The sequence below is a fragment of the Anabas testudineus genome, chromosome 21 (genome assembly GCF_900324465.2).
Source record: "Anabas testudineus chromosome 21, fAnaTes1.2, whole genome shotgun sequence".
Taxonomy (NCBI): domain Eukaryota; kingdom Metazoa; phylum Chordata; class Actinopteri; order Anabantiformes; family Anabantidae; genus Anabas; species Anabas testudineus.
The window spans coordinates 21,105,739-21,123,823 of NC_046629.1; the positions used below are offsets into that span (position 1 = coordinate 21,105,739).

The window sequence follows — 18,085 nt, forward strand, 5'->3', positions numbered from 1 at the left end:
CAGCAGCTGAATAATGTACTGCCACAGCATGGAAAATATGTATCAGCCTTTGGAACCACACTCCAACAAGTACTTTGTTTTTCAGTTGGGTCAAAATGAATTTTTTTTTTTTGGAAGGCAAACAGCTTATAAACCCGATGCACAACAAATTAGAAGTTATTAAAGTTAAGAAATCGTATCCCTACAAGAGCTTACTTTTTTGCAACCATATTAAAAAAAACACTAAATGAAGGAATGTCATTTAAAGGTACAAGCCAGATACATGCATTATTTCATATATAACAAAGTCTATGTCTAGTCTATATAACTTCAGCAATTTTTAGTTTCATTCCTATGCTTTTAGACTACAGACCTCTATAGTGTTAGAAACCAAGTGAAATTATTGAGTTTTTAGCTACAAGCAGAGTTAATACCAGGATCGCAGAAGGAAGTTTAGTAACATTTAAATATATGCAATACCAAACCACAGGAAGTCAGTCAGCCAAGTTGGCCTTTTACATTTTTTATACTTTTATTGTCAGAAATAAGATATAAATCACCTCTAGGATGACCTACAAAAATGGTCCAGATCTGAAAGGTTCGGAAAAATGTGATTTGGTTTGTTCACACTTTCATTAAAAACATGCTCCAGCAGGTTGTGGTGGTCCAACACCTTTCCAGAACAGTGTGTGTAGAAAACACACTCTGGGGACGTGTGCTACTGCACAAGTTGTCCTAATAATTGAAAGCGGCCAACAAGCAAAAAAGCTTCCAAAGAGTCACAAACATTTTAACAGTTATGCAGTGCAGATGTTATTGCATATGCGGACATATCAAATCACTTTATGTGATATAGAAGTATTTTAAACCCTAATCTAGAAATCTAGAAACAGAAATATAAGGAAAGTGAAAAGGTAAATAAATAGTTTGACACTAGAGAATTCAGACTATCCTAACAACCAGGTCTTACTGCAACATGCTAGTGCCAAAACGTCAGACAGTGAAAAAAAGTCATCAAAGCGATTGTGCGTCTTTGAAGGTAGTTTTGCATGTTTGCTGTCTATCCTGCCACCACACTTAATGTGTATTTTTCTTTAATTTGCCATCACATCTGTCTATGAGATCCTTCATTTTTGTGACACTGAGTCACAAGACTGTTTCCTTTCCTTTTTCAGATAGTCAGCAATCATAATTAGGTTTCCAGAAATGTCACAAGGGTTTAATCTTTTCCATCTTTGCTGTTTTTACTGCTCTGGCTTCTCACAGCTGTCCTCCAGTGTCAGGGTTTTTGTCTTTAGCTGACCAGTGGGCTTGCAGAAAATCTGTCTTGAGGGACATATCCACAGTTTGCTGTAACTTAGGGGAAATTATTACCACAGATGCTAATTTGGTGAAAAGCCTTGTTTATGTTAGCTCCTCATGTTTAAAGTCTGATGTGGTGATGGTATGAAGCTTCATCAAAACCTTTCCAGCACCTTTCACCCTCATTCTGAAGAGCATATAAAACAACGGCCCTTAAAGCATGCTGTATATTAGCTTTTAGCATTATTACACACAGTAAGTCTCCAAGTGAGATCATAGCATCAGGAAATAAATGAATGCTATGAGGAGATAGCCAGGACTCCTGTTACTGCTTATGCTGATTCACCCTCGAGAATTTTGGGAAGGGATACAGAGAGAGTTGGTTGGTTGGCTTTACCCTGCGGCCCTTGTGATCATCCAGTCACATGTCTCCCATTCTGTGCCTGGAATCGAAGGAACCAGTTCTGCAGGGCTCCAGAGACCAAACAGAGAGAGACAGAAAGAGGAGGGGAACAAACCCTTCTTGTCATGTATTAAAAGTAGAATACATAAAGTGTGTACAGATGCCAGATGTATGTATGACGCGTGATTATAAATATGCATGTTAACAGATGCATTGTGTTTATAATGAGCAGGAGCTCTCCACATGTAGAGATTCATGTGACCACCTGGATTAAATTCAACATGCATGACTGAACATTTCTTGTTCAGCTGTCTTTTCACTGTGTGTATTCTGCTGTGGTCCGTTGGGCCCCCAGAGCTCAGAGGGTGTCATCCTATTGTACAGTATTTTGTGCTCATAGGGAAACTTTAACACTGATGCTTACAATAGAGTCTTTGTTCCCATATGTTGCATAAAAAAGAGTTTAACTCAGTTGGCTAACTTTAAACTTGGCTCCTCAGCGTAATTGTTACTGCTGCTTGTGCTTCTGATTATTATTTTATGTGGAAAGTAGGGACTACCTAAATGATCTCCGTTTGCTGAATTACTTGTTGTACGTAATGAATGGCATTACCATTAATTACCAAAAACTCATTAGGAAGGTAATTAAAACAATCAGTTAGGTTCAAAGACCTGTTACACAAAATTGGAATTAAATACAAATATGGCATGTTGTCTTACCTGAATTTTATTTTCTAGAGGCCCATGAGCACACACAGAGCACACCTGAGGTTCATAATTCATACACTGAACTAAATGCACATTAAGAAAGTTTAGCTGTAGTTAACAGGCAGATATATTGTTTTACTTTGACATAGTTGAGTCCTCTGAGCGGGTGGTACAGTGGTGTAGTGGTTAATACTGTCACCTCACAGCTAAAAGTTTAAAAGCTTATTTTCCTTTGGGTACTGCAACTTCCTCCCACAGGCCAAAGAAATGTAGTTAGGGTTAACTGGTTACTCTAAATTGCCCATAGGTGTGAATGTGAGTGTGAATGTTTGTCTGTCTCTGTGATGACTGTGATAGACTGGTGTGAGTGTACCCTGCCTCTCACCCAGTGACAGCTTGGATTGGCTCCGGCGACCCCGCAACTCTTAACAGGAAAAGTTGTTAAGATAGTGGTTGGACTGAGTCTTTGTTACAGTTTGGTAATATATCTTAGCAAAGTCAATGTGGGTACAGTGGACCTTTAGGGCTGTACTTGGGTAAACAGTGCTTTGAGCTAAAATGCCAACAGACATTTCGACTGCATGAAAAGAAGTTGTTTGTAGTACTCACAGACAGGAATTCCCAGCTCTGCACAGCGACAACTGTGTCTTTTGTCATGGGGATTTTGAGGCCAACATCAGACATCCAGCATTCACATTACGAAGTAATCCACCAGTACTGTGCACTTGTATGTATGTGACTGGCCAATGCAATGCCTTATCAGACAATAACACATAGCAGAAAAGGGGGAGGTAGGTTCAACTGGCCATATACAATTGCATCTTTTTGAACGACCACTCCACTCTGTCAGCGTGCTTTCCCTATTTAAAAGAATGAGGCTGTGTTTTTCACACAGCAAACATCTGTATGAATATACCCTGACTATGTAAGTATCATACGCCAAATTAAGGTTTATATTTACCCTCATTAGCCCCTATATGTTTAAAATCCTCGCTATGTCTCTGGTCATAACACAAAAACATATCACTTTCAGTTCCTGCAGTCTTACAACTGGCTTACAAGGTTTTCTAATCCTATGGGTTTTAAAGACTCTATGTACATTATGCATTTATGCATGTCAAATTTGCCTGCTTTACATTTCGAAGTAAAGTAGAACACATATTGTGTTTCACAATATGATCACAAATGGATTAATTTGAGCAGGCACATGTTCTTCACCCTGGTGCCCAGTTGAAGGTTAATCCGGCCATGTGTGTGGTCCTCCTTAGAGAGTATGTTATGTTCATGTTCATGGTTCATAGCTATCATGGTGCTACTCTGCTCATAATAACATATTGTGGGATTATTTATGATGGTAAATCCAAACAAAACATGCTGTGTACATAAATTATTAGATGTACACAGTTGTGAATGTCAGTGGGTACAGTGGTTTGGGAATAGACCAGAAGGTTCTGTTTAGGCTGGCACAGTCAATGCTGGTCTGGCTTTTATTCACATTGGCATTTCAAAAGTACAAGAAAAAAGCTTGGGACATTTTAGTCAGAGAGAATAAAGATAAGAAAAAGAAGTTAGTGGCATATTATTTCTGTTAGTTTACTGTATGTATGTTTTGCCTCCTTGTCAGACAGGAGTGTTTAATGTGCATTTTGGAGTAAAGACAGAAGTCATTAGGCTAAGTGTGATATAGCTGCTCTTTAATCAAGAAAATGATCACAATTTCATTTGTGCACTGCAAATGTTTCCAGACATCATATTAACAACATGTCTTCTTTTCTTATCAGCAAATGAATATGAGGAGCACAGCATGGATGCAACAGATTTCCAGCACTACAAAGAGGTACAGTAACACATACAGTGGCAAGAAAAAGTATGTGAACCTTTTGGAATGTTTTTTTGCATTAATTTGTCATAAAATGTTAACTGATCTTCACATTCTGTAGTGCTGAACACACAGCACTACAGAATGGCTTCAGAAAAACGAAATCTACCTTGTAGTTAGAGCCTAGACTTCCTTCTGAACAATGTGCAGGTCTGATCCACAGCTACAGGAAGTGTCTGGTTGAAGTTATTAATTCCAAGGGTTCACATACTTTTTCCACTATCTGAGGTTTTTGTAGTTGTTCTCAATAAAGACATGAAAGATCTTATTCTTTTGCACACTATATTTATTAATACTTTTGACTTAGATGAAGATCAGAACAGCTTTTATGACAAATTAATGCAGAAAACCATATACATACTTTTTCTTGCCACTTGTATTTATGCAGTCATTTTGTAGGTGCAGAGGTTTTAGTGAGTTTATGGGCAGCAGAAGGCATTCAAGGGTATACACAAAAAAAGTTTATATTCATTTGTTCTCTGACAGCAGAACATCAATAATTCTGGTCACTAAATTTTAAAAAGTTTAGTGTTTTATTGAACCAAAGCTCAACAAAGTGCAACACACACAAACTGAATTCAGGATCAAATCAGCATTTTGCATACAACCTTTGAAACTACAGAGTGTTTACAAGACTCCCACACTTTCAGCCCTGATCTTTGTCATGCTGACAGGTCCTTCCTCTGTTGAAAAGCAGAGACATTTAGGGGTTATCTATATGATCTAACCCAGTTCTTACAAACAACTGGAGTACGTTGACCGCTAGTGACGACTGAGGTTAGACACGGTCTGACCAGTACTGGCTGATGTGTATTGTGTGTAACTACCAGACTGTCAAACATAAAATATTGTGAGCAGAGTTGAAAGGACCTCTGGATCGAGTCGTGAGGTTGTAAAAAGGGGAAACTGAGTCCACTGGAATTTGTCATAAAACCAAGACTGCTATTGTTTCAACCACATTCTCTGTGTAACGTAGGAGCTAAGTGTAGTTTATTTTCAATCACTGCAGTGGCTGCAGAGTAGAACAAATGTTGACAGGCCTCTTAGGCTCTGCAGGGTTTCTGGACACTGTGACTTTGGTTCGAATGTGACTGCTGATTATTTATGTATTTATAGATCTTCAGCGATAGACTTTTAATTCTTGTTTTAAAGAAAAGACTGTCTGTAAGAAGACCAAGTGTGCTCCATGCTTCATCCCTGGGTAGATTTTTATTTAGATAGAGTGTCCTCTACTGTTCGAAATAGAGAATTGCACTTTGAAACTTAAAGGAACCTTACCTATAATTTTTCCCAACTGAAAACTGAAACTGTAGAGCAAGTACAGGTGTTTTCAGAGATGGGGTTTAGTGTCCTGCTCATGGAGTCTTGGGTAGAGTGGAGATTATATCAATAAAATAGTTGAATATGTGTTTCACTCCCTTTCCCTCTCTTTTTAGGCCACACACAGTTTGTCCCTTTCATGAAAAAAACATTACATTCAAGTCACAGCTCAGAATCCAGATTGTCTGAAAAAGATATGTACCTTTGAAAAAGCCATAAGGTCATTTAACAATTTTTATTGTACCACTGTCCTAAAGACATTTTCTGAATGCTCAAAAACAAAAAAAAAAACCTATGTCAAAAATGTAAAGTGAAGATGCACTCAAAACTAAGCACCATTACTTAGTTTTTTATTTCATTTATCAATGAATACAAATGGCAGCAAACAGAATATAATCAAATCTGTGTTTGCTTTCACCACCTTTACCCTTTAAAAAAGTTCTTGGCAGGTAGATTGTTCCAAGCTTCTTGCAGAACTTGCCCTAGTTTTTGTGTTGATGTTTTGCAGGACTTTGCGTCACTGAAGAAAGATGTTTATGACTTTGGCTGTATACTTGGGATCTTTGTCATACTGAAAGAAAAGGAGACCAATCAGACATCTCACTGAGAGGGATAGCTAAGAGTCTAAATAACTGTGAGCCCTCACAACTTTGTATGCTGGTATGAGTGCCCAGGTTACATACAAAACAATGTGCTGATTGTTGGCATGTTTTTTTACAAGGAGCCAGGACATTTGTCGTGTCTGACAATGAGGAAAGGAAATGCAGTCACAACTTGAGAATTCGCTGTGTGTTTGTTGCTCATTTTACCTTTTTATTTTCATTCTCCTCTGTTAACTTTGTATCCTTGCATCTCTGTCGGTGGTGGTGTTTCCCTCTCTGCTGCCCAAAGATAAAAAAAGCCAAAAGGCGTCTGACTGTCGACCCCTTTGATTTTGGTCTGGGCTGTGACTGCTCCACCAGGTCAAGAAGATGGTCAAATCAGGTAGAAGTTGGACAACTAACCACAGTTAGTTTTTTCCAAGCCAAACCTATGTGCATGTCTTCATACAAGCCCCCCAGCCCACCCCGTCTGTCTCCTCTTTAGCCTGTATCTGTCCTTCTCCTTTGCCAATCACCGTCTAGTTTGATGAGACAATATAACACTGTCATTATTCTTTGTCCTAACTAGCAAAAATACACTCATTGTGCAGACTACATCCAAATGTGCATTTATACACACACCAGACTAATGCCACTAAAACAGCCAATGAGTAACCTCACATGGAATTTATTTCTATCATAACGTTTATCACAATTGAGCAGTGTAACACTATTCATTGCTGTGCCATTACTTGAGCTAGGTGCACTGATGTATCCCACTTTGCCACCATCAGTGAGTTTATTATAAGTAGTAACAATCAGTTCTCTAAATATACAGTTGATGTAAAGACAATAAGCTAACCACTTCTCTTATGATCTGAATAAAATTAGAATTTCTTACCCTTGTTTTATTGATGCATGCTGTACATTTGTGACAACCTCAGTGGTACTGGGCTTTGTTCGTAACACTCACTCATCTCTTCTCTATCTCTGTTCCAGGCCCCAGGCTGCAATGACATCATAGTCATGGATGTAGGTGCGAGGGAGTCAATGCTTTCTGAGGCTGATATGGCCTCTATTTTCCACCAGATCTGGAGGGAGGAGCACAAAGGTCTTGAAATGGAAATAGCTCCACAGCAAGGTAAATAAAGAAGAGTCTCAGATTCACTGAAGTAACAGCAAACTGTGACAAATGCAAGATATTAAGTGAACTTAAGGAGTTGGAAGTATATTTAGTAAATAAAGTTACTTCCTGTGCTTTATAAGCATTAAGTAATTACACATAACCAGGCCAGTCGTCAGCAAAAAAAGTCTCTGTTTTTCTGTCTTTAATCGTAAATTAGGTCACATATTTCACCAAATCTACTCCACAAATGTTAAAGGAGGTCTCTACAGTTCCCTTTAAAGGTACTGGAACGGCAAAGCCAATTTGTTTGCCTTGCTGTACAGTGAAGATGTTTAGGATGTTTGAGAGGAGGTTGAGAATTTCAGATTTTATTTTTGTCTTTATACCTTTTACCAGAGAGCTCACCAATGTGCAGTTGACTGACTTCCTTCAAACCACTACACAAAATAATGATGATTTAGAACACTTAGTGTAATAGTCAAAAAATTCTTTGAAATGAAGTGATAGAGTGCTGTGTCTGGCTGATGTGTTTTCATCATGTTTGGACAACAACAGAGATCTACAGACAAATATGCAAGCTGCAGGCTGATGATAATTACGTGTGAGTAGAGGGAATTCCTTGTTTGTTTTCAGTGTCTGTATGAAGATTGTTAAAAATTACAGTAATTTAGGAAATGCAGACCAAAGTGCTTTTTTGCCTAAACTTAACCACACACTCTCTAGTGTGAGTCTCTCTAGTTATGCCTTTTGTACACCCACCATCCACCCAAGTCAGCTCTGTACTCTAAATCGGATAATCAATCTAGTGATAAGGTTCATTTCTAGAAACAGAAAAAGAGTCAAAACAATATTGCTCACTTTATTTGTCATACACTCATTTTGTTCTAGATGAGTTTGTGTACTCAGACAACCGGACTCTTCCATCTCGCTCCATCTCCCGACTCAGTTACTCCTCATATGGCAGTGGAAGTGCAGCGGGCCCCCGGGGTGGTAGCAGCTATATGGCCGGCCCTGATGACTCTGAGGAGGAGAATGACCACAGCCAGTCCCATCTTGTCCCCTGCAGCCACACTTCTCAGGAGAGCCTGAACTCAGTCAACCCCACCCCACAGGTCTTTAATATGTTTCATATTAATATCTTTCAAACATCATAATAAATCCTTAGTTCATTACATTCTCTTGGCCCCAGCTCATAAATCCATTTTTGATGTTTTTTTATGCTGCAAAACATAAATTAAAGTTTATTATTCTGTGGGTTGGGAAAAATATTTTAGTATTATCATACGTTTTGCCTGCATGCCACACATAATAGGACATACTGTATCCAGACACCCAGAAATTCAGTCAACTTTATGGACATAAATATAAGTCAGATGTCTTTTAATGATGGTTAATAAAAGTTTAATGTTACGTATGTATGACTTTTTGGCTAAGAAATCTAAAACTAAACTTTATGCTGCTTTGTTTGGAATGTATGAGAAAGAAAGTCATACATACAGTGTGATCTCCACAACAGTTGCTGCCTGTATTTCAAACCTTTCTAGTAGTGTACGCTTAAACTCTAACACACACATACAAGTTCCTCAGACTGACACGTTAAGTGATAGTGATGTAGGGGAGACAGCTGCTAGATCAGAAGGAGGATACATACATTACATCAGTGTCTATTTATGTGTAAGTATACAACCCAGTCCCTGGAAAAGATCACAACAACTGTTGCTAGTTTGTTCATGCAGTGCAGATACAAAACAGACTTTGTTTACCGATAGTTTGGCTGATTTTCTTACAGCTGTCAAGAATCAATAAGACTACAAATGTCCTCGTGTGACCTCTGGTTTCAATTTGATGTGTGTGTTTGATGTGTGTTTGACTTGACTGAGATACATTCTTAAAGTTAATGTAAAATTATAGTCGTGTATAAATTTTACTATATCAAAAGTTGCTCTGTATAGTTATTTACAGATAAGGGATATGAAAAAAGGAAAAGAGCGAGCTCTGCAGTGGAAGGTAGCCAAGGCAGCAAAAGGGTTAGTGTTATCAGACCCTGTACCCATTTCCACCATTTGTATGTTGTGTCACAGCTGGGCGACACTGGTAGACACAAACAGGATACTGAAGCAAACATTCAGCTCAGACACGTGCCTGTCAGACATCAAAACCAGCCGTGATATTTTTCAATATCAAGGCTGTTCCAAGCTCAGTCAGATGACATCGCTGGAGACAGCAACTCCAGTTTAAACTCAAATGACATTATGTAATTTGATGATGTCTGTGGACAAGACATCAGGATGAGTCAACAAGCGCAGACTGTCTGTACAGATCCAGGGCACATGTAGGGCGGAAATAGTAAACAGCAGTAAGTTTTTAATATGCAGACGAGTGAAGGTGAAATCTTAATAAATGAGCGGAGAAATATAACGACATCTCTTTAACGAAGGATTGTGAAAGATAAGCTACCATCAAAGTTAAAACTTAAGAGATCATTTCTTTAACATTTACTGTGGATATAGTTTGATAAGAGCAACAACTAAAACTGACTTTTCAGACCTAAACTAATGAATTGAATGATTGCACTTATGTTTAGGTAACACTATAGGTATAGGGTTTGGGTCTGTAAGGCTCAGGATTTGTACTGTACTCTGAGAAGAACTGGTGACTGAAAAGCACAACTCAAGGCAAGAAAGTCCCTCTCACATCAAAGAGATCTCTGTCTGCTTGACTTCCTGCCTTAAATGTGACTCTTCCTCTGCACAGATGGTAAAAAAAATAATCATTTCATTATGACTCATCGTCCATCGTCTTATTTGTTGTTGTTAGTTTCCTCCAAGTCTGGTAATGTTTGGTACATTTCACACAGAAAAGCTCTTTGTTAATATTATACACTTTCAATCTGTTGATCCCACTTTCTTACATTTACATTCAGCCGACCTTTAACCAAACCATTGGAAATAGACCACAGGGATTCAAACGCCGGGATTCAATCTCACCACTCCACTATCCATATCTTGTCTTTGTCATCTGACTTCTTGTTTCCCTGGCTCCCCTTATCTTTTTTTCAGATCACTGACTTGGACAGGCGCATGTCAGCCATTGAGACTTTCTTGAACCACTTAGAACAGAAGGTCAGCTCATCATACGACCAGGTAAATTCATTAAAGGTCACAAATCAGCCAAATTATCATCCTAATCTGGATCATTAAATCACCATTAATACCTCCTTCTAGCTGTATGGAACTTGTTTGTGGACCCGGTTTATCAGGACGTGGCAAACACAAAGAAACAGTAACACAAAGAAATTTCCTGAATTTCTATTCGGGGATTAATAAAGTTTATCTTATTTTATATTCATCAAGTGGACAGAGATGTGACTCTAGATTAATCCAGATGCTGTTCCGTGTTTGTTAATCTGTTCTCAAAAAATAAAGTGATGCAGGTTTAAGCATCAGAATGGTCAAAAAGAGGTAGCTTTGCATTGTGCTAACAAACATGGACTCTCAGTTACCCATATTCATCATCTGTGTCTCATGTGGAGTTAGCGTCTGTTTGTAATTGGGAAATGAGCTCTGAAATCCACACCAGTGTCATCAGAGACGGAGCCGCGCCACAAAAAACAGCTGTAAACTAACACAAAACTTAAGCACTCCCACTAATTAGTGATTGCCCAGCTTCAAATGAGGGCAATATCTGATTATATCTGATTTGAATCATGCTTATCTTCTCTGTTGTGGAGAACTGCAGCTTCAGACTATTTGCGTTCAGATTTGGCAAAGCACAGTCTGCATAAAACACATCTGTGTTAATATGTTCCAGCTATCTATTACGTATAGTAACAGGAGAGTTCTCATTGCTTCATCGATGCGTGTGAGGAAGCCATGAGTTTATCAAAATCTGCAGGAAACTGACTGTTCCACCTCCCTTAGTTACTGTTCCTAGGCCTCTAGAGTTTTGTTCTTGCCCATATACTGTATGTTTACTAATTGAAAGACTCGAGAACTGAGGGAATAAGACCCCAAAAACACCTCAGGTCTATACAGTGTATGTAGAAACCTACTAGAGCTCAACATGTGCAGGTTTAGGAGGGGGTGTTTCACAAGCAAAGTATTCTTTGGGGCTCTATGGGATAATGGGCAGTAAAGAACTCACAGGAAATTAAGGGCAAAAGAGAGATGGGGAATAATCAGCAAAGTCCTTATCCAGAATCCAATCAGAACTCTGATTACATTATGAGTGTGCTAGGCCACGAAAGCACTCTGCCATTGGACTGTGTGAGAAGATGAGTGCAACCATAAGAGAAAACAGTTACAGTTAGTAACAGTTACCATCTAAAATTTCCCACCAGGTTGACAATCAAGCTTTAAAAGTGTAAAATGCAAAGTGTCAACCAATGTCATAGTTCACAATCTCTGTTCTGTTCTGCACACACTGACCAGACTCCTCCGAGTCCAAGCAGCACCTCTCCTATACCTCAGTGGGAGGACGTGGACCTAGAAGAGCAGCAGCTCCGACAGAAGCTCCACGAGATGACGGACAACATTAGCGACAAAAGCCTGACCTCTGATGACGAGGAGGAATCCAACAAGCTCCCATACCCTCAAGAAATCCCAGCATGGAAGAGCCCAGAGAGGGAGGCCAAGCCTTCCAGATTACCTACCAGATCCACGTCTAGATCCAGCATCGTGGTCTCCAGACTCGAGGAGGAGCAGCTGCAGCAGACTGAGTCTCAGAAGGTAGAAATATCATTGGCTGACCAGTGCCAGAAAGTTAATGAGAAACATACATACTGCACATCTGGCTTGTTGCACTTGATCTATTTTAAAAAAGCATGGCTCATGAAATTCCACGCCACCTCTGCTGAAATCCACTATAAAGAAATTCAACAGTCATAAATCAGGTAACTCTTCTTTAGCTTTTATTTTTCCTTTGCAACTATTACTCCCAGAGAATGGATTATAAAAAACTCCCCCTGAGTTTTGCTAAGTTGCCTAAACTGTTTTCACTTGCACTTCTTTCTCTTTACAGTAACAAAACCACAGTGTTCTAGTGAGTCATGCTATATTTTTTCACTTCACTATACAATAGACCTGTTCAAACTCCACGCTGACTTAAGAACTAAAAGTATCAAAAGGCTGGTAGAAGCAGAAAATGCACTTCTTTATGGTTGAAACCTAATAATAATCAAACCTGAGAAGAAATCTTTTGCAGCATGATTGTCCCTGTTACCCAAAAAGCCATTTCTTATTCATTAGCCATAATACCAGTATATTGTTCTAGTTTAAAGGTATGTCCATCAGGGATGTCAGTCAACTGACATATTAACACAGTGCAGTGTGCAGTCAAATATCTGCACAGTGAGGTCCACAAGCTTGTTGGACAAAATTTCTCACAGGAGACAGATCGAGTCCAGTGTGAGCTGTGCTCTTTTTTGCCCACTAAATACTGCTGCTGCATGGGAGAGTCAAACTCTGACTCTAAAGAGTGACTTTAGTGTCAGCAGAAGATGCAAAAAAGAGTCACTATTCTACTCCCTGGGAATGAGAACTGGTTCGTACTTCATATTTCCACTTCACTGAATTTTCGAGGACACTATTTAGACTTTGTACCTCCATCTTACTTGAATGCTGTGAATAGTGGGTACCATACAGATTTGATACCAACTTTACAATACAGTTTGTGTAGTAATACAACAGTAGTTGATAGTAGTTGATGAAGATTTTGCTGAATTACTTTTCAGCCTTAGACTTTGCTTTCTGCTGTTAATACCAGTGCACTTTAATTTAAGATTCTGACTTATAACAAATTACTTTAATATTGGGGCATTACTTATTTTACTTAGTAAAGGATTCCACTACTAAAAGGTTTGAGAGTCCATAGCTGTGCTAGCTGACACAGGTACAATGTCCATTATTGTTATTATTATTATCATCATATCCAACTAAATGCTAACAACAGCATGCAATCATGCTCACAAAGACGTGTTGATGTTTAAAGCAATCTTTCCTCAGCCACCATCAAAGTTATTCCAGTTCATCCTGAGATATTTCATTTCAAAAATTTGCTAAATTAACAATTACCATTCCTAAAAATGACTTTTTTTAATGCTTCATTCTATTTTTGTTCAAATAATAGTTGATCGATTTCCGCTCAACATAGAATCTTCTCTCAGGTCGCAATATTTTCCTTGTAGATAAACCTTTCAGCAGCAAGTATGGAGGGAAAGGGGCGCCCTCTTGAGGAAGGATCAAAAGCAAACTTGAGAGGCTCAACCGCCTTACTTGTCGAACTTGAGGACAAAGTAGCTCAAACAGCCGCTGATGTCCAGAACGCCCAGAGTGAGGTAAGAAAAAAGCAGAAGCCGAGCTAAGCTCAGCTGGCAGGTCACATTCGTTTTGAAGAGTCACATTCTTTCCTTTTACCTCCAGGTCTCTTACATAGAGGACAGGATTGCTGCTCTGAACGCTGCTGGCATGCCAGCGGATAAAAAGAAAAAGGTAAGAACTGTTTTTTTCATTTCACATTGGAGTCAGAACTGTTTAAAATGATTCTATAAAAATCAGAGCTTTTATTGAATACCTTCATTGTAGTTTCAAATCAAACAAGTGCACTCATCGAGGTTGTTTTCAGAGGCAGTGCTTTTCTAAGGACACATTCAGCGCTGCTGGTTGAATTAATGACATGGTGGTGGTCTTGGATAAGACTTCTAGTTCTCTGGCCACCCCCCTTTAAATCCCAATGAAGCAATCAGATGACTTCTATCTCCAAAGCAGGCCTGCCTCTGATAAACCTCTCTGCTATCTAGAATGCCAAAAAAGCTGATAGGCCATATATTTTCCAACGTTGTCACATTTTTTCTTTTTTGTCTTCCTCTTTTGTCTCCCACTTTGGTTTTTTTCCAGTCTGCAATACCAATCCAAGCAAGAAGACTTTCCCACAACTTTCCCACAAGTAAGAACCGGCACTGCTGTCCCTGAGCATGATCCCCAGGGACTCACGACTCACTCAAAACATCTTAACCTTGTTAAAGTTAGAGAACATGATGATCTGTTTTGAGAACCAGTGAACACTGTGTCCTGTTGAACTGCAGCTTTCATTTTCCCAGCTGAAAGGCACATATTCACATCAGCATGCTGATATATCATACTACAAGTGGTACGGTGCATCCAGAAGATTTTCACAGCGCTTAACTTCTTCCCCATTTTATTAAGTGGCAGCCATATTCCAAAATGGATATAATTCATTATTTTCCTCACAGTTCTATAAAAAAGGCCCTTTTTTCTCCAAACTTTTTCCATTTACAGATGATGTAGGCCACTATGCTCATATGGGACTGCAGTAGCTCAGGTGATAAAGCAGTCGTCTCAAACCCCAGGGTTAGTGGATGGATTCCTCGTCTCTCCTAGCTGCTTGTGGAGGTGTCCTTGGACACAACAATGAGGGACTAATAAAGGTTTCTAAAATGTACCATGACAAAATGGGGGAAAATTTAAGCACTGTGAGTACTTGATGCACTGTACATATCTTTTAATGCCACTACATTGTTTTTCATACAATAGATACTTGGCCTCTAAGAAATGGAAACATCCCTGTCTCTATTTACAACGTGGCGTGTGGGGGTACCTGCATTGTTTACCCCCCCAGCTGCCGCTCCAGTTCAGTTTCTAAAGCTGTAATTGGATGATAAAATGAAAGATTTCCTCAGAAGCTGAGAAAATCTGTCATTCGAAGTAACTGGTGTAACTTCATTTCAAAGTGAACTGTAGTCCGACACTTTGCCTGTGCTTAAAAAGGAGCCTGTAGAATATAGATGTACAATGTAGATGCTGTCTGTCTCCAGGCCAGGTGGACAGGTTTGTGAGGAACTCCCTCTACAGGGGCTCCTTGACACAGAGGAACCCAGTGGCCAAGCCCAAGACCAGGGCAACCTGTGCGGTATGACTTCCCTCTCTGGTGCTGGGAGCAGTGTAGAGTTCAATTCCACACAGCAACCATTTGGAAAGAAGAACACATACAAACATGATGATGGTAGAAAATGAGAATATAAGATAAGATAAGATAAGATAAGATAAGATAAGATAAGATAAGATAAGATAAGATAAACCTTTATTGGCCATACATAATGGCAGGTTCTTTTAATATGAATAGCCTGTCTTATGCTTATTTACTTTCTTGTGAAAAGTCCTATGAGAAGATTGATACCACTCTTCACCCTCATGTTTGTGTGTACTTGTGCATTAAGGTGTTCAGGCATACATGTGTAGGTTCCAAGACATCAGCAGAGTTTCATCTTGCATGTCTCTGATGCCCGTTGAATTTGTTGAGACTTGACAATATTAGGGTAATGTGAAACCTGCTGTTAGAATTTTTCTTACATTTAATTTTATTGAACGCAACACACCAACACCCCTAAAGCTCACAAAGTAAGAGATCAGGACATGATGACGTTCATGAGACTGTAAAGATTCAAACACCTACTTCAACTTTTAGTTTGGGGGTCCAAAGTGCTGTCAGTGAGCCCTATGATAGACCTGCCCAGGTCTCCAGCTGCTCTGGCTCCAGTCTCCTACCCCCTCACAATCCTCCAGGATTAAGCACATATGGCTAATGAATGGACTGAGGGTGTGGTAACGCGACTTAGCTGTTCCTCCATATTTCCAGTCTTTGTGCAAGGGCTGCTGGCTCTAGCTTCAGATGTGATACAGCTGTGAGAGTGGTATCAGTCTTCTCTCCTGTTTGTAAGAAAGTGAAGAAGTTTCCCAAAACAATAATTATTGTTCCTGTAAAAGAAGGTTTTTTTTTCCAAATGGATGTGATGTTGGAAACACACTCTGTGTGCCACAATAACACTGAGCTTCGGCTTCTTTTTCCGGTGTGTGGCTTCCAATCAGGCTTCGTGGTGGTTTGAAATAATTTGTTTTCTTTGCTTCTTACTGTTCACTAAGTGAATAAAGAAATACACTGCAGACAATGAATTGCATGTCTGTCTGGCAACACTCACACTTTATTTGGTTCTTGAAGCTCTTAATAACTTGGCTTGTGTTGGGAGAGGTAAGGATCAAATCTCTTTCTGACCATGTTGATTTATTCTTATACTTTTTCTACTTACGTACTGTCTTATTTGTCTGACTTTAGGTAAACCAGTGCATGGAAGAGACGTGAGAACCTTTACCGGTTGAATTTGATGAGAGAAACATGTTAAATACCTCAATGTGTTTTGTTCTTTGAAGAATTAATTCAGTCGGCTCTATGGCTGTTTCTGTTGGTCTATCGCTGCCTATTAAGTATTGAATAGTCAGAGTCATCTGTGATCCAGATGCACCAACATAGGTCCTGTCTTGGAATTAGACCGTTATCCAGTCTCCAGCAGTCCACGACTGAATTCCTCTTCAATGAGTAATCATTTGCAGTCTCACATCTAGTCATTAACATGTTTGCAAGGTTAAGCACAGACGTGTATCATAAACCTGCAGGTGTCATGTTTTCATTTATTCATCTCAGTTGCTACCAATCATTTCATGGCTAACAAGAAATGAATTAACCCAATCAAAGCATGAAATGATCGCTCACCACATTATTGATGAAAGAGTCCATCATGATCTGTTTCTCTCTGTCTTTGTCTCTCTCTCCCTGCAGAAACCAGTAATGAGCCAGGGCTCATGAGAAGGAGGCTGAGCATTATGTGACTGGGCAGTTTTTCTGGTGAACGCGTTCTGTCGTGTTATTACAGTTGGGATTTAGCTGTAATGGACTTCAGTCTAGATAAAGAGTTTATTATTTACAGTACATTTCTTTCAACTGGGGAAGGACTGCTTCAGTTTTGGTGGCTGGTTTTCTTATTTTAAGATGTGTCTTGTGTTATTTTATCATTTTAACAGTTTCTGATAAAGTTACACATGATATACACTAACATTGCTAGGTGTGCATATGATTTACATCTACATTTAGCCTGAAGTGTTGGTTTGTTCACACATGCAAAGCAAAAAAAAAAAAACGTTCTCCAGGTTTAAACAACACGTTAGGTGCTGCATTCAGTTAGTTGGTAGGTACCTGTTCTAAAAGTAGGACAACAGTAGGTTTTAATATTGAAAAGCATTTACACTTTAACAAATATAGTTTTAATGATTAGTTATATGTGTTTGTAATGGATTTGGAATAAAACCTCAAACTGAACACATTACACATATGGATGATAAAGGAGTAGTCTGTGTTTTTTGTTTGTATTTGATTAATTGATTCTCATTAAATGTGTGCACACGTAGACACATGAACATGAAAACAGTAAATAAATGAAGGGCGAAACTAAACAAATGCAGTGTGCTTCCGAAGCGATCACAAAAGTGTCACTGAATGTTCCGATGAGCATGAAAGTGACATAAATTATATCCTATGGCCTTTGTCATTTTGAAATACACCACTTTACAAGGTATGTGCTTAAGTATTAACCAATAAACTGCATAACAAATAGTTATGCAGTTTTCTATGTCATTCATCTTATTAAAATATTTATGAGATACAATGATGGTGTCATTTTTTAATTAGCCTCTAGATAAATCTGTGATGTTACTGATTCAGACATTTTCTCCACTGTTTGTTTCCTCCCTCTTCAGCAAATTTGCATTATGTCACTCAACAAATCGTGCATCTCTACGTTGCTGACACAGTGTCTGCACCCTCATATAGCATTTACCCTGGTCTGTTATTGTTCTGTTCCTTGAGACAAGTACATACAGTAACAAAGAACTCTCCATACCAGCAGGTGGCGTTAGTCTGTATTCATTGTTCAAGGGAAAGTC

General features: G+C 39.0%; 1 protein-coding gene across 3 annotated transcripts in view; it reads left to right on the forward strand.

The window, feature by feature from the left end:
- mlphb (melanophilin b) overlaps positions 1–17,808 on the forward strand; it is a 35,166-nt gene extending 17,358 nt beyond the window's left edge. Inside the window, exons 5-15 of one of the 3 annotated variants that reach the window (XM_026377308.1) lie at positions 4,174–4,229; positions 6,483–6,575; positions 7,172–7,313; positions 8,187–8,410; positions 10,358–10,441; positions 11,729–12,025; positions 13,483–13,632; positions 13,718–13,786; positions 14,192–14,240; positions 15,130–15,224; positions 16,926–17,808. In XM_026377308.1, the coding sequence (XP_026233093.1) occupies positions 4,174–4,229; positions 6,483–6,575; positions 7,172–7,313; positions 8,187–8,410; positions 10,358–10,441; positions 11,729–12,025; positions 13,483–13,632; positions 13,718–13,786; positions 14,192–14,240; positions 15,130–15,224; positions 16,926–16,952 (1,286 nt within the window). In that variant the 3' untranslated portion in view covers positions 16,953–17,808. The remainder of the gene's footprint in view (positions 1–4,173; positions 4,230–6,482; positions 6,576–7,171; positions 7,314–8,186; positions 8,411–10,357; positions 10,442–11,728; positions 12,026–13,482; positions 13,633–13,717; positions 13,787–14,191; positions 14,241–15,129; positions 15,225–16,925) is intronic. The other 2 variants (XM_026377309.1, XM_026377310.1) reach the window with 2 other exon arrangements.
- Positions 17,809–18,085: the final 277 nt, after the last annotated feature.